The sequence below is a fragment of the Athene noctua genome, chromosome 19 (assembly GCF_965140245.1).
Source record: "Athene noctua chromosome 19, bAthNoc1.hap1.1, whole genome shotgun sequence".
Lineage (NCBI taxonomy): Eukaryota > Metazoa > Chordata > Aves > Strigiformes > Strigidae > Athene > Athene noctua.
Genome location: NC_134055.1, coordinates 1,492,093 through 1,514,307, shown reverse-complemented (window position 1 = coordinate 1,514,307; position 22,215 = coordinate 1,492,093). Strand labels below are relative to the sequence as shown.

Sequence of the window (22,215 nt, the reverse complement as noted above, 5' to 3'; positions counted from 1 at the left end):
CCCTTCCACAACTGCCCCGCTCTCCGTAGCCTCAGCCCCGAGTGACTGAACACGCCTGGAAAAATCAGAAAGTGGTAGAAAGCAGGAAGATCAGCCTGGAAGACCGTGGTTCTGGAGGACAGCCCTCACAAAGGTCACCGAAACCCTCGTGGACCAAAATCCTTTCTCTAGGATGCAAGGCAGCAGCAGCGCAGCGTGCTAAAGAGGCGTCGTGTAGAAAAACGGATGACTCCGCAATTAAAGCCTACAAACAGCGCCAAGAGATTCAAGTGTGTTAATAAACGTAAAGCTCTGGACAAAGCACTGTAACTCTCATCCAAGCTCTCTTGTATAATGTGGCAGTAATACCACCTCTTTATCTAATATAATTGCTAAAGGAACATATTTTTACTGCAAAGTATGGTGAACTCCTTAGAAAGCAGGCTCTGTGACTGTGCAAAGTTTTCGAGGCAGATACAAACCACGACAAGCGAGTCGCTAATTTTTTTTTTTTTTTTTTTAATTTTTAAAGTTTAACAGTCTACTGAAGTAAAAAGCAAAGTCTAACTAGACATGGGAAAAGCAACGTTCTCATCCTCTTTTTCAAATAAAAATGTAGGCGGAGGGAGATGCAATGACACAACAGCCTGCAGCAGACCAGCCCCGATCCCCCGAATCCCAGACCGGTGCCTTTGTCACAACGCTCAATAGAAAATAGAAGTTATTCAGCCACTTATCCAGCATTCCCACTCATTCGTTGGAAATTGCTATTCTAGGAGCTATCCAATCTTTAACGACTTCTGGACTAGTCTGCATTTGATTTCAGGGCAAAGGCCAAGCCAAGAGGGAGACCCCGCAAGGAACTCCTCCCTCCTGCTCTCAGTTCATTTTTAAGGCCGTCTCAAAGATGAAAACAAAATGTTTTAGTGCTCACAGGGGCTAAATATCTAAAGCTCTAAAATGAAATACAACCTCCTTTCAAAGCCACTGATAGGGAAAAAGGTATGTTCTTTAAAATAAAACACTGGGGCAGGGGTGGGAGTCATTCAGGACCAAAGGTTTCTTCTAAACCGACGCAAACAGAACTGCCTATTTTTCATGTAAATTATTATTTTTTTTTTAAATCATAATCACTGCTGCAAGTCCAGCTACCCCTGTATGTAAAACCCTTTCCACATACATATTTTCCTGGGGGAAAAAAGGCTTATCCCCACAAAGGAGTATGAAATAAATTGCTTTACTGAAGGTTAATAATATCCTGTCGCCGTGGTAAAAGACTCAATTACAAAACCTTCAGAAGAGCTCCCAAGGAACTCATCTGCCTGCAGTGACAGAGGCTTAAATAGCCAAAATACACAGAAAGGCTAAGCACTTCCCAAAAGAGAGGAAAAGGGGAAAAAGATGGGGGGGGTTAAGTAAAAAACCTGGAAATTGGACACTCAAGGTTATAAAAAAAACCCAAACACACACAACCACAATTCCTCTCTGCGCACACAATTCTCTGTAATCTCAGCAAGAATTATGGCCTAGGGAGACCAGCACTAATTTTAGTATCAGATTTATTATGCAGCAGGGAGCAGAAATCAGTCAGGCCCGTCTCTCACTCCTAATGGGCAGAACTAGATCACGCTCCGGGAAGGCTCTACTGAAGAATAGCTCAGGCCTGGTGAAAAACAAAGCCCCTGGGGCTCCCCCAAGCACAAACACACTGCCTTCTTAGAAGCCACAATAAAACACAATGATACTCCTCATTTCTACAGTGCTGCCTGCCAGAGGATCCCAAAGCACATGAATTACAGCTTCCAGCACGCCTGGCAGAGGAGCCTGCAGCAGCGAGGGAGGACAGCAAGGTCTTCGGGGTATTCGCCTTGGGACCCAGCAGCCCAGGCTGCAATTTTTCCTCCTCTACAGATGTGCCGTACAGGCAAGTCCTCTGCACGAGGAAGGGCAGCACGGTTCCGGGGACAGAGGGCTGCCGAGCGCGCGCAGGGTGCTGGGAGCTGCGGCGGGGCCCGTAAAAGCAGCATTTCACAGCGACAGAGGCAGGCAGAGGTTACGCGCTGCTCAGGAGCGAGCACGGGGCCCCGAGTCCCGCCGGCTCCTGCCGCCTCCCCCACGGCCTCCCCTCGCCACGCCGGTGGCAAAACTCGCCGGCACCGAGCTCAGCCCTCGCGCAGAGCCCTGGGGCTCAGCCCCGCTTCGTGCCGCTGCGTATTCCCGCACAGAGCCATCCCCGAAACGAAGCAAACCCCGGCAGGGAGCAGCTCTGCCTTCCCGGCTTCCTCTCCTCGCCCCACACTACGGGACCTGACTGCGGGTTTGGAAGCACCAGGGAGACGTCGGGTGGGGGTGCTGCATCCAGGCTGCTCCCCTGGGCACTCACCCCTCCATCTTACACAGCTCACAGCCAACCCCCGTGTCTGCTCGTGCCCCGCTCAGACTTAGAGCACCACTAGCATCATTCCTAAGATGCTTCAAACGCCCAGTGAAACCAGGCCTGTTCTCAACAACTGTTTCCAATAAGCCGCTACTAGCTACAAAAGCCTTCTGCAGAGCGTTTGCACGACCGACTCACGCCCATCTCCAATGATGCAACGCTAAGGCGATCTTCACAAACAGCTTCGTCACCTTGTGGGGACTGAAGAAAACGCGGAGTTACTCACACAGCACTGACCGTGGCACAGCCAGGACGTCAGCTCCTCAAAGCCCACGTCCCCTCTCTTCACCAACACCTGGAAACACGTGGCGCAGCGGGTGCAGCCCCGGGTCTGGAACAACCCTCTCCCAAGACACCGGCGATTCCCACTGTTTCAAGTATTGCAGAACACATGAGCAGCACTTCTGTTTTCCACATCCATAAAACAAGGGTGATGACAATCACTTACCTCATCTCCATATAATAAGAATAGGGGTCAGACTTAAACTAGTTTAAGTCATTTCAGCACCTTCAAGTCTTTTGTGAAAGTAGGATGCTGTCGTCTCCAGGAACGTATGTCCCACAGATTTGCAACTCCATTTTTAATAAAATATTCTGAAGAACCAGTTTTTCATTGGCAGCTCGCTAAGATGAAGACCAGAAACTTTCAAAACATCACTATGTCATTTTGATTCCAAAGAGAGGACGGGCAGGCACGCATCTCCAAAAACTGCATTACCTACTTCTTTGTGTATCTAGGCACTTTACTAGTAGCTTTCTAGTTTTGTTTTTAAAATGGCCTTGAGCGTATTAGGCAATTTAGGAGCTTTGCTTTGACCTGCTCTAACAGAAGTTAGTGGTTAACTCCTGCTAACTTCAATGAAAGGAAAGACAATCACTGAGAAATTCAGAAGAGTCCACCAAAAAAACCACACCATGGTCAGTTGTGTTTTTTACCTGGTCCTCATTCAGTGCTACAGTAGATAAAAACAGATTTATAATTTTTTGGACTCCCCTGCATCTGTTTTCCTCCTTCAAAATCATTGTCTTTTTGACTCCAAATTTCAGAAAAAAAGGAAAAAAACATAACCAGTTTCCTGTCCAAGAAGTGCCTCCCCTACCCAGAAGTCATCAACAAAACAGTTACCTTCTTAAGGCCCAAACTTAGCCCTGGACTACCATGTACTGTTCATGAAGAGATCACAGGACTTCTGGCTGCTCTCATTTCTTCCACTGACACCCCACGTCCCCCTGAGCAGGTGACTGCAACGGAAACTACAAAACTGAGAAACTGGCTTCAGGCATCAACACTCCCACCTGAAAAGCGCCAACAGCAAGAGGGCGAGGGGCAGAAAAGACAGCAAGCAGACCCTAGTAACCCTGGCCTGGATCAAGTAAACCCAAACCAGCTAAGCCCGGGCCTATCTTGGGGTTACTAATCTCAGTGTAAAATGCCAGAGCTCCCCATGTCCAGCTCCTTCTACCACTTGGCTGCCAAGCAGCAGAAAGGCTCTCACTCAACGTTTCTTGAGGGCAGCAGAGACATAAAAGCCTCTTTGCAAAACGGGCACCAGAATACAGTTCAGGAATGCCACGTTAGATTTAGTCACTTGATTGTACCAGCAGCGCAAGCTCCCCGTCTGCAGAGCAGCTCCGTGTCACGTGCACAGCCCTCTGAAGCGCCCAGCGAGCTCACCAAGAACTACCAGGCAGTTAATACCCAGAATTTCAAATCTTTAGGCCTGCCAAGCAGCAGGAAAAGAATCTTGCACACAACCACCAAATTACCTCTTCCTCTGTACAGCCCAGAGCACATTTTCACCTGCGTAAGCAGCACCAATAATCAGGCCAAGCAATTCAGGACTTGCTCTCTGATCTCTGTTCCACCTCAAGGAGCGCCTGGCAGCATCCATTTGTCTGCCTTGATCCAACGGTCTCCAGTTCTCAGGAACGCGAGACAAACAGGTGCTGTTGTCCTTCTCTCGGCTGGAGGAAATTCAGAACATTTCAAGGAAACAAAGGGAGGCATCCTCCAAAGATGAAGGGCCACACCTGCCGAAGACCTCTAAGAACATTAAGAAACAGCAAAATTTCTTTTGACCACCTCCATATAAGATGCTTACCCTGCCAACTGCATGCCTTCAGCTGCAAGCTCGATGAAATAAGGTTATGTTTTCTGCAAGGACACTTGTCCTCTCCCACCTTTTTCCTTCCCCATCATTTTCAAATGAATTGACACTTTATTTTACTTTCCACATATTGCAAGAGATCAGGATTACAGAGCATCAGCTGAATAATGTTCTGCACACACTCTCATCAGCTTCATGTGTTCAGATGACAGTGATGGGGACTATAAAAGCATGAAGACAGATAATCACTGCTTATGTCTGCAATTATAGTTCCAATAAAGTTTCTTCATGGCTCTTTAGCATTAAAGCCTTCGGACTGGTAACTAAATTGCTTTAATCTTTTTTCTAGTCTGTATTTTGTTACTTTCCTGTTGTGTACACATACTTGATTGAGAGAGGAGAGAAATGGCCCTGCTAAAATATTCACTGGAGATACCTACAAAATAAGAGGTCCAGAAATCTAAACTGATTTCTACTAACTACCACAAAATCAAAGCCACGCTCACAAAACTTTGGTGGAATCGTAACTATGGAGGACTTTCAACTATCACTTTATTTGATCTGGAAAATTAATGATGCAGGGGATGTGACCAAATGAAAAAAAGAGAGGGAAAAAAACGTTAAAAGAATAAAAAAAAAAAAGACAGATGATGATCACAATTCCCTTTTCATAGACTGGCTGCTGGGATCACAGTTCACGGGATTAGGGGAGTCAGGAATTTAAAGCACAAAAGTCCCGTGGCAGAAGACCCTCCGCAGGTGCTTTCCACTGTCACTCCCCCAGCCCGGGGCTCCGGGCTGGGTAGGGCAGGAAATCCCCCTCGGGGGCAGAGGACACACTCCCTGGCCCTGAGACACGGAGGAAGCACCGCAGCCACCCGCCATCCCTCCAAGCCCCAACGGGGAGGAACGGGCCACGCAGAGGGGAGCGGAAAGGTAGTTTGTGGTACGAGCGCAGCACGGAGGAGAAACACCAGCAGGAGAAACGCCAGCTTCCAGGAGCCGGACCAGGGGGGCGGAGGAGCGTCCGGCACAGCTGAGCGCCCAGCTCTGCAGGGAAGAGGGGCCAAGGCTTATGTGGAGGCAGAGGGACTTCAGGACACCTGCAGCTTAGCATGCTTCCCCCTCTCCTCTCATTCCTGAGGGCGCCAGGACCGACCCTGCACCGCAACGCGCCGCTGAGCCCATTTAAGCCCACAGCCAGCCTCCCCGCTCGCCTCCCGGGGCACGAGCGCCACGCCCCAGGCCCCACGCTGGTTTGTAACCGCCATGTGACCGGCATTAGCCATAATTCATACCACAAACTACCTTTCACACGCTGCGGCCTCGCATCCTTATCTCACTTCCCCCTCCCCGAAGCCTCGCCTCGCTGTTCGGAAAACCCAGGGCACGGCAGGAACCTGGGGACTCAGCAGTTACACCCTCCGCCACGCACCGAAGCGCTGGCACTCCAGTCAGGGCCTCTCTTATAAATTTTACAATCAGAAGTCGTTAAAAACAAGAAAAACAACCCAAACCCTCCAAGACAAGTCGCATAAAGAGACGGCAGCATACGATACTGCTTCGCTTCACACACTTCCTTCCCAATGTCCAGGGATGCTGCCAACATCTCTTGCAGACAGAGGCAGCCGTTCACCATGTGGTAGCGAACCTGGGCGTCAGGAAATGGCTGCATCCTCTGCCAGGCTGAGATGCTCTGGATAATCCCCTGTTGTCCTTTTTTTTCCTCCAACCCTTGCCTCTCCAGGCTCAACAGCAGCATCAGCACACGGCCCATCAGGGTCTTACCTGGGATCCCACTAAGAAAGATCAAATTCTCAGTGGTCAGACCCAGCTGACAGTGGTCCTGGGACATTATCCCAGCAGCTTTTACAAAGGGCTTTCTCACCAAGTAATATTTGAACAGGGTAGAGTTCAAATGTCAGGTATGCTGCCTGTGCAGCACGCCACCCATCCAGGTGACCTACAGAAAGCAATGAGGGAGGAAGGTGAGCAGTCTACTACAAATACATCCATCAAAAGAAAACCCCAAACACCTTATACTAGGAACTTTTTAAGGAGGGAGAGCCCCAGCTGCAAGAAGCTGACATCTTTCGCCATAGCTGGCTCAGCAGGGCTCATTCAGGACTCAGGATGAGAGAGCTCACAGGGATCCTCAGGGCACTGCAGAGAGCAACAGCCCGACACCATCCAACACAACGGCCGGTAGCAGCCCTGGACCTAAAGGTGGGGTGATATCCCCGTGTCCTCAGAAATTTCCCATCATATTTCACATCCCAGCATTAACTTCAGATTTCTTTTCAATGTTTTCTGTTCCCTTCTGCAATTCACCGAGCACACGGCCCGCTATAGGCTTTGTAGGTCTGCCAAATACAACACCAGAAGTAGGTGAGTTTCACCAGCAAATGAACATCTTCATACTCATTTACAACACTTTGCAAACCTTTAGCAACAGGATAAACGCTCAACATATGTATCAGGCTCTGTGCACAGCGCGGGCTCAGAGGAGGGAATAGCACCGACGCATCTCTGAACATAAATGATTGATCATGTGTCCGAATGGAAAAGCGTACAGAAGTTTCCCTCTTTCAGCAAGCACTGCAGAAAAATCACCAGCGACATCCCCTTCAGCAACACCTTTTTCCAGCAGTGCAAACAAACAGTAAACCTTCTGCCAGTGCTGAGGGTTTGCAGCCAACAAGCTTTTGCCACAAACCAAGCCTCGGATTTGAGCAATACCTCTCAGTCCAGGGGATTTATGGATACCTGGGACAAACGCTCAGCTCCTTGCAACCTCTTTACACACCACACCAAGTCACCCTTCGGGAAGATTCCTGAACAATGTTTATTCAGCAATTGCTATAAAAACCTCTACTGCTCTGTCTAGCAGGCGTTCTGTTTCCACCAGCATGAAGAAGCTGGAAGTCTTGCCGGCACATCGCAGTCCCTATTTTAAATAAATCAGATTTTCAAAGCACTTCACCCTGTGCTCCTGCCCTGCTCTTTGATGCCAAACTGACCCACAGAACAACAGAAAGACAAGCTCGGAGTCAGGAATAATAAAACACAAATTTAAACAGCCCGGCGCAGGTTTGGGGACGCTACGGAAGGATTTCATATCCTCCAGGCAATACCAGCGCTCCCAGCCCCGAACCGCGAGGACTGGAGCTGCACCAGCACCCTGCCCACGTTCCCAGCCAAGGAGGCCTTGCCCCAGCCCTCTCTCACAGCTGTACGGCACATCCAGAGGAAAGTAAAACCAAGAGGACTTAACAACTACAAACCCTGGGAACTACTTAATTCACTAGATATTAGTTTCTTTCCCCCACCCCACCATTTTCCCTCCCACCTGCCAGGCCACCTCATTACTGTCACTCTGCATCAGTTCTTGCTACAGTAGTTTTCTTGGACCTTTGCCCCTTCAGTCAGCTTGAAACCTCTTCCCTATTGTACATCAGAGTCAATGGGAAATTAATGCAAGTCTTTGCTGGGGGGAGGGAAGGGCAGAGGGAACGACGCTTTCTGCTGCTGTCAATACTGCTTTTCCTTCACCTTTCTTGCCACGTACACTTCACCAACATATTAAGAAGCCTTGTCTGCATTTAGCTGTGCTTGCTGAGGTCTCTGGAACTATTCCTCATGTGTAGAATTGCATAAGGCTTAGCAGGGTAGGGTCCTTTATAATACAGAGTTCCTGAAGTACAATCTTAATACTTAATTTAAGCCTACTCAGTCACAACAATAAACCCAGCTGCAGATGTCCCAGCACGAGGAATGACTGAGCAGAGGAGAACTTCCTAACACTCTTCAGATTTTCTCTGCACTTAAAAAATAAAGGAAAACTTTCCAACAGGACAGCAGCAAAATGCCAAAGTTTAGAAGTAACTTATTAATACCGCATGCTGATCTGACTACAGAGATTCACATTAACTTTCAAATTACTCAACAAACCACAATTTCTACAGCAATAATATCTTAGAAACCTAAGCCACATTGAACACTACTCACATAGTTTACAGAATTATTCCAGTGACTAAGGCAAATAGAATGTGTGATCGCAGGGCTAGAGACTAAATTAAGCTTAGACAATGATTTTTAGGGGCTTTTTTTAAAAAAAAAAGTCTGATGCGACACTGACCTTGCAATCACTTTTTGAGGAAACAGCAGATTAATATTTTCTTGTGAATGAGATCCTCTGGTGGAAGGGGAAAAATGAGAGAGAGATCAAACTGGCGATCTCTGAAAGAGAAGTGATGGGACTGACCATATACAAAGTACTGTCAAATACACAAAGTAATCTTTTAATCTTTTTCTGCTACAGGCTCCACAGTTCAACAAAGCATTTAATAATGTGCTTTTAGTCCATCCTGATTCAGCAAAGCACTTACCCACATGCTTATGCCAACTTAAGTATATGCTTAAGTGCTTTCACACAATAGGGACAGAGAAGATTCAGGCCCCGCAGATGAACCGTTTTCTGAAACAAGCCATTTTTTCCTAAGATGACTGGCTCTTTTTACAGCTTCTCCTCCCTTTATAGCATGACCCAAAACGTGTTTAAAGAGAACGCTAAAATACAACTGAAAAGTCAAATAACTATCAGGAACAGCAAAGACACGTATGTATGGCTTAATGAAATAGAGGAGTTGTTCTTTTTCCTTTTCAGTGTAACATATACCTTGATCTACACACACCACATTACCCTGTTTCAATAGCTCTCCTCTAAAAATATGTTACAAGTTCCCTTAATGCTTTGGATTTCACAACATTTATGAGACTATCACCAGAGTCAACAGGCTAAAAAAAGAATCCATTAGCAATAACTGGCCTGTCACTGGCAGTGACAAATAAATGAATTTGATGGTTTTAGATCAGTCATTAGTAGACCTACCCCCGGGCTGATAAAGGCTCAGCACTTTGCAGACGAGATGGACTCAATCTGGAAGCAGAGAGGAAGGCACAAGGGTGTTAGCACGCTGCTCTCCTTCCATTTCCCTGACCTCACTCATTTCGGACCCCTTCCTGGCATATCCAAGCAGCAAGGTCTCGGTGCAGAGAAGTCACCTGGTTCTAGGTGCCATTGAAAATAATCCAACAGTACAGAAAAGCTCAGGGAATGTAGCATCCCCTTTAAAAAAAGAAACTAAACCAAAAAAAATCCTGAATTAGATGGTGTTCCATTTTAATTTTTAGGTAGCAGCAAGTCAAAGGGAAGGTAAGTACATGAGGGCTATTCTTAACATGAAAGACATCTTTAGGCAATGGTAACAGAAATACATACATTGTACACAAGTACAAGTCAGTCTGGAGGGGATTAAGGACAATGTGAGCCATCTACCCAAGTCGCTGGGGAGAAGAAATAAATGTTTACCTCTCCAAAACCAACAAACTTAGAGCAGCTCAGCTCCTGCTTCTGACAAAACTCACTGAGCTCCACGGAACACCTTGCACAGCCACTTTTTCCTCTGGCTGCCAGCACCCACTACCAGAGATCATGCTCTGCCTCAAACTGACTGCAGAGAACAAGAATCTGAGCCCAGGAATGATGCGTTTCAGAACTCTGATCCTCTACCACCTGAGGAGACCTGGGTTGATTAGCCAAGACTCAGACTCGTTGACTTTTCCGACTGACCATCCAATGCCAGAGGGAGACAAATTCTAGGCGCAGCTTACCCTGGACAAGGGATCTACATCAAGGCTGGTGGAACGAGAAGCCCAAACACTGGCCAACAACCATAAACAGAAATCCCTCATACCGTCTGGTACGGACTTTGTATTTCTCTGCATGCAGAAGATACATCAGTATTATGAAGGTACACATCTGTGCCCAATGCCAAGAGCAGGAAATACTTCCTCTCTTACTCCATCCAGACCTGAAAATGCAGGGGAATTTAAAAAGAAGAAAAAAAAAAAAATCATAGGGAAAAGGTCTGACCTTGCTGCTCTTTACAGCCTGGTAGGGAAGGAAGGGTGGCAGGAAAGGAAGACTCCTGCGTTCTGCCACTGTATTCAGTTCACATTCTTTTGAAAAGGACTTCAAAGTCCACCCGATGCTTAAAATAAGATGGGAAGTAGCGGGACTAACCTGGAGGAGTTTACAGGCAGAAGCAGAGGAGGAAACAAACAACTCTTGATTTTCAAGGTCCATCATTTGCTTTGGAATAAAATCTCTCCCTGCTACTCTGGCTCACACTTATCAGGCAGCCAAGGGACGCAGACACCCCACCCACAGTTAACTTAATTGGAATCAGACATCCCAATCCACTGGATCGCTTCACAAAAACTATCCCAGTTTAGCCTGGGTGTTACTCCAAAAGGGCATGCCCTCCACTTGCTGCTCCGCAATGGCCAGCTTCACATGGGTTTAACCAGCAGCAGCTCAAATGAAAGGAGAGTTGTTGACACTGTTTTCTGCCCAAGGAGGAACAGATGTGCACAACGGCACCTCTCCCAGTCCACGTGCCCAGTCAGGCAGGAAACCAGCTCCTCCACAGCCAAGGTATGCAGTATGCAGATACACCGACTGCCTGGAGCACAGAAGCACCAGAATCAGTCATCGGTTCTGCGCTGACCTCTGTTCGAGTGAGATACATCTAATAAAAACATCAGCATTCAGCATCACCATCTGATAACCGGACACAAGGCTTCCCTCGCCCAGTAAAGCCCTTCTGCGACTCTGTGACCAAGTGGTCACCAGAATGCTGGACCCAACCCATGCAGACTCCATCCCAAATGCAAATAAGCAATCCTGACAACAACCACCTCCGCTCTGGGTCCTCAGCAAGCAGGAGGCTGCACAGCCACCACCACCCAGCCCACGCCAGCGAGCTACAGGAGCAGCTCCAGCAGCAGCAGTTGGCTTGCCCTTCCTGAAGGGGAAGGATGCAGACTACAGTCGGCAGGTCACATACACAACGCTAACAAACGCCGCCAACCGCCACTACGAGCAGCTCCAGCTTGAGAATTGCTCCAGCAAGTCAACGGCCGTACGAAGCACACGCACCGTGCCCCTGTAGTGAGTGCCGGGAAGAACAGGCACCTCCTGTCCCATCCTGGAGGACCCGGAGCACAAAATGCAACTCAGTGTGTAGCCTCACCAACGGTAAACTTTGTCTGAAGTTTTATTTGCCTCCGTTTCATACACTGCTTTGCACAGCAAAGCATCCAAATTTCTATACCAGTAAGCCACCTGAAGATATTTTCATGGCCAAGGAGCTTCTTCACAGACTGAGGCTGCTGTCCTTTTGCTCTTCAGGTTTGGTTTGGTTTGTAAATAAATCCCTAAGGCAGGGGGTGGGGTGGTGAGGGAGGAAACTGCTTACATTTGAAAATATCTAATGAACATGCTAAATTTGATAAGGCTTCTCCAACCTAATATAGCAGCTAATGTCAGAACTGACAGGCTATGTATATTAAAAAGTCAAATTACTGTAGTCTTCGGTATTCAAAAGGGGGTACAAAACTACTACCCCACCCCCCTGTCATTGCTGCTTTTTAAGGATTTTTAAGTCAGCAGAGTTATAAACTATCAACCGTTACAGAGCACCTTCCAGCACTTGGAAGCAAGACAGATTTTATCAAGGAACAGCAGCCACGAGAAAGGATACGTATATTTTTTTTTCATCTTGCTGTTAGCCATATACTAGAACCTCAACAAGTTAAACCCCTGCAGCAAATTTCCTTAAAACAATGGCTTCAAGTCGTCCTGGACTTCACAAGGAGAGCGGGATTACACGTCATGGCATAATCCACTGGAGGCAATCACCGAGGATTTTCTGCAAGGGTCATTCTAAGAAAATCAGGGAAGAATGCTCTGCTGTTACAGCCTGCCACTTCTTGCTCAGTAACCAATTTGCATCACCAGAGAGGTGTCAAATCATGGAGATGCCGTTTAAAAAGCCCAAAAGAAAGCATTTTACTGGGCTATGGTTTGAAAGGGGAAGACTAGCCAATTAAAATGAATCAGAAGCGGGGATGGAAGGAGCACAAATTATTGTGCGTGCACAAATAAGCGAGCGTGACCCCGCAGACCACAGCGAGCACGTGATCTGGCACGGGAGGCGAAGGCAGCCAAGAACCAGCGCAGCCGCTGCCCGCTCAAGGGTTAATTGTGCCGAGGCAGGTCAAAAGGGCTCCCGAAGGAAGGGGATGGATGGGGGGAAGCTCTGCTGCAGCCTTGCTCCCACCTCAGCACCCAGTCACTGCCAGGATGATCACAGGAAAAAAGCCCAGGCCCCATTTTGCTAAACGTACCAGAAAGGAAGACTGCTCAGGGGAAAAAAAAAAAAAAAAAATAAAAAAAAATCTCCCTCTCGCACCTAGAGAGAGAGACAGAGACATTTCATTAAATGCCATTAATCTCCACAGACCCAAGCATTAGCTAGTTAATTAGACTAAAGTACAGTCACATTTTAACGCTGAGCATTCGCTATTCAACTGGGATAAATGAACAGCTGAAGTCCAAAACCTTCATTCAGTATCTAATTAAAAAACAGAAAACCAAAAATCCAGATTATGAAATGCTGTGCAGAATAAGACGTCATAATTGATGTAAAATCTATTCTTTCTTGCATCTGATTTTCTCCAGTTTCCTAATAAGGCTCCTTTCAATCTGAAGATTTTTTCCCAAGTGCCCTGTAGAAATCCCAACACTTTAGAAAGGACAAGTGTGTAAAAAGCAGAAACAGACACTGTTGACCTCTCAAGAAAGAGCAAGTTCCTGCTAAGAGTGGAATCCAGCCTCCGTCGCAGGATTTGCCCCACACTTGAAAGATGTCTGCTACCAAAACCGGGGGGGGGGGGGGGGGGGGGGGGGGAAACAACCAACCACAACAACCTACATGGAGAAAAACAAACTCCCCTTTGTAAAAATTACCTCATTTTGCATTCTTTTAACACAAAAATTTAACTCACCAATATCTTCAGCCCTGGGTTTTTTAACTGTTATAGAAGAAATCACATGGGACCGCTTAACAGCTCTGTTATTTGTAAAAGTTTATAACGCTTACAACACTGTAGAAACAGATAACTGGTAATTGAAGACAGTTTAAAATGTAAATAAGGCTTTAAAAAGGTATTGGGAAGGGGGAGAGGAACATCATTCACAACACAAGATCATCTTCATACTTGAATCATGAAACCCTTCAAAATTCTGAAAGCCAAGTCCTACCTTAAGGACAGCATTAATCCAGCGACATAATCCAGAAACCACAAACCCTACGAACTATAAACTCTTCGCTTAGCGCAGAAGCAAGCCAGGCACGCCATTATTCACTAATTAGTTATGAGATATGTCCCACGAAGAAAAGAACCTCTAAATATTTGTCTACCTTAGTCTGGATTAAAATTCTGCAAATGAGATGTTGGGGTTTGGGGTTTTTTGTGTTTGGGTTTTTTTTTTTAATCTTTTTAAGAAATCACTAGCACCTCTCCTGCTATATGCTTGGGTTTTTTAATGATACATCATTTTTCCTAGATGCACAATAGACAATACTTAACATTATGGTTCCACAGGCTATCAAGCTGCTGGTTTTCACGAGGAGCTATATGCAACAAAATTGTTAGGTTGAACTTGTTCAGGTAGTTTCCTGCCACCAACTTTAAACCACTTTTCCTTATTGACTTGCATCCACAACTTTGCAGCCTTGTCCTTCCATGTTTTTAACAGAACGCTGAAGTAACTCAGGATGATTAGAGCACATACAAGTGGCATACACCAGCTAAATTAAGTTCTTCCAACAGACTCTCAAAAACAAATTAAAAAAAAAAAGTAATTACTGAATTATATTTTCAGCCTCTGGCTTTCAAAATTCAAGTACAACTGACTGCCCATTTGGATTTGAAACTGATCTGCTGTTTTCCTTAGGCACAGCCTAAAACCACTTCTATTCCATAAGCAACTCCTCCAGCAGTGGCACCCAGGGACGCTTCGGAGCAAGCACGCCGCCAAAGTTCCCCTGCCCGTCGCCACACTGCCTTTGTCCCAGCGTGGAACCAGCCGCACTGTGGCAGGAGTGCCCTGGAAGGAGGAGGTCACTTCTCCAGCCAGCCTGACCGGCTGAGAGACTTAAAGCTCATTGTTTCACTGTTCTCACAGAAGAACACCCCGTGGCCTGAAGAGTTCAGAGCTTCATCAGAAACTTGCTATCCAGCGCTTCTTAAGTCTCCAAACACATCTCTCAAGTTATACAAAAGAAAATTTGCAAACAATGAAGGCAGAGATATATTCCCATCCATCACAACCACAGAACTGAAAGCTCAGCTCAAAACAAGCCTGAAGTCTGCACTTAATCCAAACGCTCTTCATAAACACCCAGCAAAACATTGCGTAAAACAGCATAAGGAAGGCGAGGAGCGCGGCGCCCGCCTCCCGCCACAGCTAGAGGAGCCTCCGCTCCTCCGCCAGCGCGGCCGAGCGGGACCCTGCAAGGAGACGGTTAAACTGGAGACACGGAACGTCGCACAAAGCAGCTCTCCTGTAGTTTCACAGCCATACGCTGATACCCTTAAGACGCCATGCACTCCGGCTTTAAAAGCTTTCATTGCCAATTCCCTGTTTGAAACCTGAACTGCCTGGCAACAATGATTCTCTGTGTGCCTAAAATCCTATTATCGATCCTCCTACTTACCTTAGGCTGTGCTCGTCGGGGAAATGCAACTTTAGGGTCAATCTGGGGAAAAAGAAAGGGGAAATCAACAAGATAGCTTTTGTTGTCAATTTATATTATTTTGTTTTTAAATCACTGAATTATTAATCCCTCATTTCTCAGGCTTGTAATTCAGCACACTGGGTCTCCTAGAACTACTCTGGAACTGATGGATCACAGTCTGGGTTTGCTGTGGGGGGTGGGGGGGTTGGCAGGGGGAGGGAGACGGGAAGAGAGGATGAAAACATCTCTTCTGTACACCTCCTACATCATCTTCTGGGCAACAATCTCCGGTGGTGCTCAGGGAGCTCTGTATTTGTCTTCGGGTACTGCCTCCACAACCAAAAGGGCCTGTTAAATGTTATCTGTGTACTCTGGGGGTCGCACAGAGAGATGGCCAGAATTCCTCATCAAGATCTTAACCTATTGTTTTTGACACCTGCACCTTCCTTCAGTTGGGTTTGGGGTTACTTTTATTTTTCTGCTTTGTTCTGTCAACTGACCGGCAACACCACATAAAAAAGAAATGCAGAAGACAGAGTCAAATTATTCACATTTTAGTTATTAAAACTAAACCATTAGAAGGACTACAGGATTATCTTTCTTAATAATGTGCCAAATTGATCTGGTTTGCTCGCCATCAAAGAATATACGTGAGCAACGAAAGACTACGAGGGGGCATTTATGGGAAGGGGTGGGATGAGAGGGGGAGCAAGACATGTACAAAACACACAGGCATCTTAAACCAGAAGAAACCAAGTTCTTAAAAGATTCTCCATGAAGGAGTTACCTAAAGTATGCCTGAATGAAGCACGTCACCACAGAGACAAAAAGGAAGAGAAAAAAAAAAAAAAAAAAAAAAATCTTTGTTTTACCCCACGCTCCCTTGTTTTAAGATGCAGCACCGACTGCCATCGCGCTGCATAAATCAGAAAGCGTGTCCACTCTGCAATTCCAAAATGCTAATTCTGCAATCTTAAAAACAACTTCCACACGGGTCATCTTTAAAAAGCGACTCCTCTCCAACCATTCAGAAAAATCACTTTAAAAACAAAAAGACACCACTGCAAATGCGTGGCTGGATGTAAATAAAAACCATACCTTTTAAACAACTGCCCAGCTCCAACTGTCATCCTTAAAAATGATCGCAATAAAACGTCTACGTGCTGCTGGTTTCACCTCTGGTTTTTAGCAGCATCTGCACGCAGACATGTTCTAAATAAAGAGTCTGGGAAAGGATGTTTTAAAGGACTAAATCCTACCTGAACTGTGCAACTTGCTACTGCTCTCGGTGTCATCTCTGACTACGTAACAAACTGATGAAACTAATCCTGACTCTGTTAGGGCATAATTAGAAGCAGAGGCTTTCTTTAACAGTTTGGTTTGGCTTTTGTTGGGTTTTTCCCTCCCTCAAGCTAACCCTGGTTAAGAAAAGGAGATGTTTCCGTTTGGTATTCCTGTGGTGATAAATATTCCTGCCACTGATAAATAACTACGGGCCTCCCCTAAAAAGCAGTTCTACTCAATTAATTTGTCAAAATTGGAAATATCACAAACATCTGATGTGCAACTGATAAACTGATTTGTCTACATCGGATGCAAATGTAGTATCTTGTTTAGGGCATACCTGAGAAATGAGCGATTACATGCCACTTTATTGTTCAAAAAGCATAGAAAGTGAAATTATTTATCTAGAAAGCTAACCTTTTCATAGAGATTAACATTATCTACAAACATATTCAGCACTGACTAGGCATTTGTCTACTGGGGAAATACAACAGGTACGGATTTTCCACAGCAATATCCAAAGGTGGAGGCAAATATGCACGTTTCCACATTTGCTTCAAAACCAAAAGTTTTCTCAAGAAAGAACAGTCCCACCAGCAGGACATCACTGTAAAGTCCCACCGGTAAGAAGTTGCAAGAGCCATTAAACTCTAAAGCAACACATTCATTTTTGAAGGTCAGTTCAAAGAGCATGGAGTTCTTTTTGCACCACAGCGACAGCCCTTCTTAAATAACTGAATTTTCCTTCAGGAAACCTTTTGGATGAACACCATCAGCGTTTGACGATGAACACTAGCAGTCAGCATGGCAAATCCATACCTTTTGCAGATCCCTGTCAACTATTCAAACAACAACCAAAAAAAAAAAAAATCAAACTTCTACCAAAAAAAAAATTAGTTAGTTAGGTACAATTCTACTTACTGTATCTACAAGTCCTCTAGGAAATGACTATAATACTATTTCTGATATGAATGGCCATTACCTAAACAAAGCTTTTAACGTAACTGTAAACAAGAGCGACGTTTCCATGCCAATACCCAACCGATCTGCCTCCTGTGCTGAACGTTGAAACAGAGTCAAATGCTATGTTATACTAAAGAACAGTTACTACAATAAGTCTACAAATAAACGGCTGAAAGGGAACCTGGCTAGTTTTATCTTTTACTTTCAAGCTGCATTACTGATTCTAAGGTCGATTTCTTATTTAGATTGATTCAATCATTATCACACAATCAAAACTGAGGCAAATTTGTCCTGGTCAAGCTTTTCACCCCTCCCCCAGAGAAGAGCAAATTAATACATTGCAGGGACTAGACTGTGATACAGGAAAAAAGCTGGGGGAGGACCCAATTACAGTCAGAAATATGACAGGGTGTCCTCCCGTGATTTTTTTTTTTTTTTTTTTAAACCCCTCGTTCAAGATACTGTTTGCCTTTGTTCTTCTTATCTAAATTTATCTTTAAAAACACATAGAGAATATAGCTACACACGAAAAGTCTGGTGAGTTTAATCTCAGGAGCACAGTTGAATCAGTTATCTTACCATATCTGATTAAACCTAAAATCAAATTATTAAGGCATGTGAAAGCATGGGCTACGTGTTCAGACAAGCCCAGCAGAATTTGTAGGTCGAATTAAAACACTAGATTCCACCTGCCTCTACGACAGCTTTGGGCTTTTTGTTTTCAGATAAATTACATTTAAAAAAAAAAAAAATAATCATACACTCATGTTTGCTCCCTGCTTCTTCTATTCTTCATTTAACTATATCTCATATACACAGGGCACCCACAAGATGTTTCAGCACCGAGACAGGACTCCTCCTAACACCATGCTCATGTTAAAATAAAACCTTTACGATCCAGAATAAGTACTATAAAAGACAGTTACAGCAACGAACACATTCAAAACGTCCAGCAGAAGCTCTCTGCCAGACCGTTAAACCAACACAACCCTTCCCTTCCCAAAACACAACCCCCTTCAGACCGATCAGTACCAAAGCAATCATGACCTCTACCAGTGTCCTTCCCCCCTCCCCTTCCAGCTTTGCCGAGGCTTAAAATTGCAATAAAGTGAGAGACACAAAACTTCATCCTTTTGCATGGCCTTGATGGCGGGGGGGGGGCAAAAAAAACCAACAAAAACAAAAACAAAAAAACCCAGGGCCTAAAGCTACACACGCTTTTGTTTGACCCAATACTGAAAATACTGTATCAGGTCAAGGGGCAACCACATGCATGGATTTTTTATTAAAAAGAAAAAAAAAAAAGGCAAATATAATGTTTATTATAAAAAAACAGCTGAGGCTCACAAGCATTTTCCTTATGTTATCCACCGGAGACTGAGTGTAGCAAAAAGCTCTGGAGAAACAACAACAAATTAGGACTTGTGCTTCTCTACCACAGCTACTCTGGAGCTCTCGCATAGCTTTCCATAAATTAATGCCTCCGTTTCATAAGGGCCCTGACATCACAGGTGAGGGGGATCTCTCCGAAAAATGACTTTGGGAAATGACACTAGGAGCAGCTTTTACAATCTGACAGCAAGTCACTCCCACCTTGAAACGCACGCACCGATAAATAAATAATCAATCAAAAGAAGAAGAAAGTTCCCTGCGGAAAGCATTCTGCAGCAGAACAACAACAACAACAAAAAAGTTGGATTTCACTCTACAATTTTTTCAATGTCACCGCTCGATAAAATACAAGGCTGGGGGAGGAGCCATGGGTAAATTCAGATTTTTACCAAAAAAAAAAAAAAGTTACCACTTTTTGTGAGTTAAAGGCAGAGTTTAAGGAAAAAAAAAATTAAAAAAAAAAAAAAGAAAAACCCAACCACGCGAAGTCCCGGTTCAATGACAGCTTGACACCGCCCCGCAAAACCCCCGGCCAAGCGGCAGCTGCGGGCGAGCGCGGGGCGAGGGCTCGGTCCCGCCACGCCGCCGGTCCCCGCAGCCGGGGGGGCGTCCCCCGCAGCCCCCCGCAGCACCTACCGTCTTGGAGTCCAGCTCGTGGTGGGGCTGAGCCAGGACTTTGTCTACACTCGCCGGATCCGCGAAGGTAACGAACCCGAAGCCTCTGCGAGAGACAAAGAGCGAAGGGATGGGGGTGCGGGGAGGGGAGGGGGGTGATGATGAGAAGTAGAGACGAGGGGAAAAGTCATAAAAATAAACGGCTGGTTCGCACACACACACAAAACACACACTACACGCTCTCCCCTCGCCCACAGCCCCCCGGGGGCACCCCGACACCCCTCCGCCTCGCCGGCCGCTTTGTTTCCTCCTCCCGGCTAGAGGCGGGGGGGGGGGGGGATGCGGCGCGGAAAAACCTGTCGAAAAGCCCCACGCGTGGGGTGCGATGAGGCTTGGGGAGGGGGAGCAAAGGGGGTTGAGTCGGGGAAAGGGGGTTGAAGGCCTGGGCAGAGTGGGGGGGGGGAGCGTCCACCCGCCCCGACGGCAACTCGCGAAGTTTTGTCAACGCGCCTCGGGTGGGCGGCGGTGTTACCTGGAGCGCTTGGTGGTGGGGTCCCGCATGACCATACACTCCCGAATTTCTCCGAATTTGCTAAAATAGTCTCTAAGGCTGTCTGCGGGGAGAGAGAGAGAGAGACACAGAGGCAGAGGAGGGGAAAAAAGGGGAAAAGAGCGGCGGGGAGGGGGGGGGGGGTACGCGGGCAGGCCCCGGCGCGGCGGGACGCGGCCCACGCGGGGCGGGACGCGTGGGGAGGGGGGAAAAAAGAGGAGGGGGGGGGTGAAGCGGAGACGGGGAGGGGTGTGTGTGGGGGGGGGGGGGTGGCGGTGCTTACCTGGTGAGGTTTGCCAGCTGAGGCCGCCGATGAACATCTTGCTGGAGGGAGAGAAGAGAGCGGAGTTGAACGCCGGTGCGGGATCGGCCATTTTGACGGGGCACCTCACGGCGGCGCGGAGGGGCGCGGAGGAGCGGGGCGGGAGAAAGGGGGGGGGGGGGGGGGGAGAGTGGGGGGTGGTGGGGGGGCCGGCCGACCGGCCGGCCCCCCCACCACCCCCCACTCTTCCCCCCCCCCCCCCCAACCCTCTCCCGCTTCGCTTCTCACCGCCCCGCTGCCCACCGACTTACCCGGGGTCGTGCTGCGCCTCGCCGGGGCTCCCCGAGGTAGCCTGGCTCCCGTCCGCCTCCATGGCCGCGCGGAGCCCGCAGCGATCCGCGCCGAACGAGAGCCCCTGAGAGGACCCCCCCCGCCCGCCCGCCCGCCCAACCCGCCCCCCCCTGTGCCCGGCTACGGGGCTCGGTTCGCTCCGGTTTATGCTTTTCCCTTTCCCTTCCCCCCTCCTCCTCCTCCTCCTCCTCCTCCTCCTCCTCCTCCCTCCGCTACCGGAGGATCTCACTGGAGAGGCGCTGGGGAAGCAGCCAGATCCGTCACACGTGGGATCGGCTTAGCTCAGCGCCGCGCCGCGCCGTCCCTCCCTCCCCCCGCCGCCGCCGCCACCATCCTCTCCTCCCTCCATCCCTCCCTCTCACTCCCTCCCCCCCCCCCCCCCTCTCCCCTTCTCCCTCCCTCCCGCCCCCGCGCCATGGGGCGGGGCCCGCCGCCGTCGCGTGGCCCTGCCGTGACGTCAGCGCCGCGCGCGCGCCCGGCGAGCAGCGCCGAGCACCCCCCCCCGACACACAAACACACACACACACACCCCGCACCCCCTTGCAACGCAGAGGCCGGAGGTTGAGGGAGTGTGTGTGTGTGTGTGTGGGGGGGGGGGTGTGTGTGTGTGTGTTTCCCGCCTGGACACCCCCCCACACCCGGCACGGCCACGGGGGGGGGGTGTGATGGCGGACACACAGTCCCCGGGGCGGGGGGGTGTCCAGCGGAGGGAGCTGGGTGAAGTTTTAGGGACTGGTGTCCCTGCACCCCCGCACCGCGGTGGGGGGCGGGGGGGGGGGCAACTGATCCTGCGCCCTGGTGTCCCCGCATCCCAGTGCCCCCCACATCCCAGTGCCCCCCACATCCCAGTGCCCCTGTATCCCAGTGTCCCCACATCCCAGCATCACCACATCCCAGTGTCCCCGCATCCCAGGGTTCCTCTATACCAGTCTCCCCATACCCCAGTGTCTCCCCATTCCAGTGTCCCCACATCCCAGCATCACCACACCCCAGTGTCCCCACACCCCAGTGTCTCCCCATTCCAGTGTCCCCACATCCCAGTCTCCCCACACCCCAGGGTTCCTGTATCCCAGTGTCCCCACACCCCGGTGTCCCCGTGTCCCAGGACTCCCCCCGGCAGCCTGCAGCCTCAGCAGGAGTTGTCAGCGTTGACCCTCAGCCCCACCCGCGACGCCGGGCGTTTGAGCAGCGCTTTGCAGTGTCAGACGGACGCGGCGCGGGGGCTGCCAAGTATTGTCGTAATTATATAAGGTGAAAGCAATCAGTTTCACCTAAATTAAGAAGCGGTGAGCGGGAGCGTGGGCCGCCCGCCCAGCGGGACTGAGCCGCCTTGCCCTACATTTTCAGAAACATCCCTCGATTCGGAGTACCTTGGCTCGCCCGACACCAGGTGCCTCCTCCCTGAAGCCCTCCCAGCCCGGTGGCCGTGCCTGCAAGAGCTATTTTGGGGTCACAGACTATTTCAAACTCAGGGATTATAATTTTTTTTTTTTTTGGGGGGGTGGGAAATCACGACTTTCCAGCAGTGACTAATGAACAAGGTGTCAGTTAGAGGATGAGCACAGGTCTGGTAGGTCAGGCCTACCAGAGAAACACTCATCTTCACGTTTTGATGCCGACCACTG

General features: G+C 48.2%; 1 protein-coding gene across 12 annotated transcripts in view; it reads right to left on the bottom strand.

Annotated features, from left to right (window-relative positions):
• The window catches only part of MSI2 (musashi RNA binding protein 2), a 253,179-nt gene extending 232,515 nt beyond the window's left edge, over positions 1 to 20,664 (bottom strand). For 11 of the 12 annotated variants that reach the window (XR_012634867.1, XM_074923064.1, XM_074923065.1 and 8 more), the window contains exons 1-5: positions 20,551 to 20,664; positions 20,261 to 20,301; positions 19,960 to 20,041; positions 19,449 to 19,533; positions 15,153 to 15,194 (exon numbers count right to left, since the gene is read on the bottom strand). Coding sequence is in view for 11 of the 12 variants with exons in the window: in XM_074923064.1 (XP_074779165.1) it covers positions 15,153 to 15,194; positions 19,449 to 19,533; positions 19,960 to 20,041; positions 20,261 to 20,301; positions 20,551 to 20,612 (312 nt within the window). In the remaining variant the exon portion in view is untranslated. The remainder of the gene's footprint in view (positions 1 to 15,152; positions 15,195 to 19,448; positions 19,534 to 19,959; positions 20,042 to 20,260; positions 20,302 to 20,550) is intronic. The other variant, XM_074923067.1, reaches the window with a different exon arrangement.
• Between the last annotated feature and the right edge of the window lie 1,551 nt (positions 20,665 to 22,215).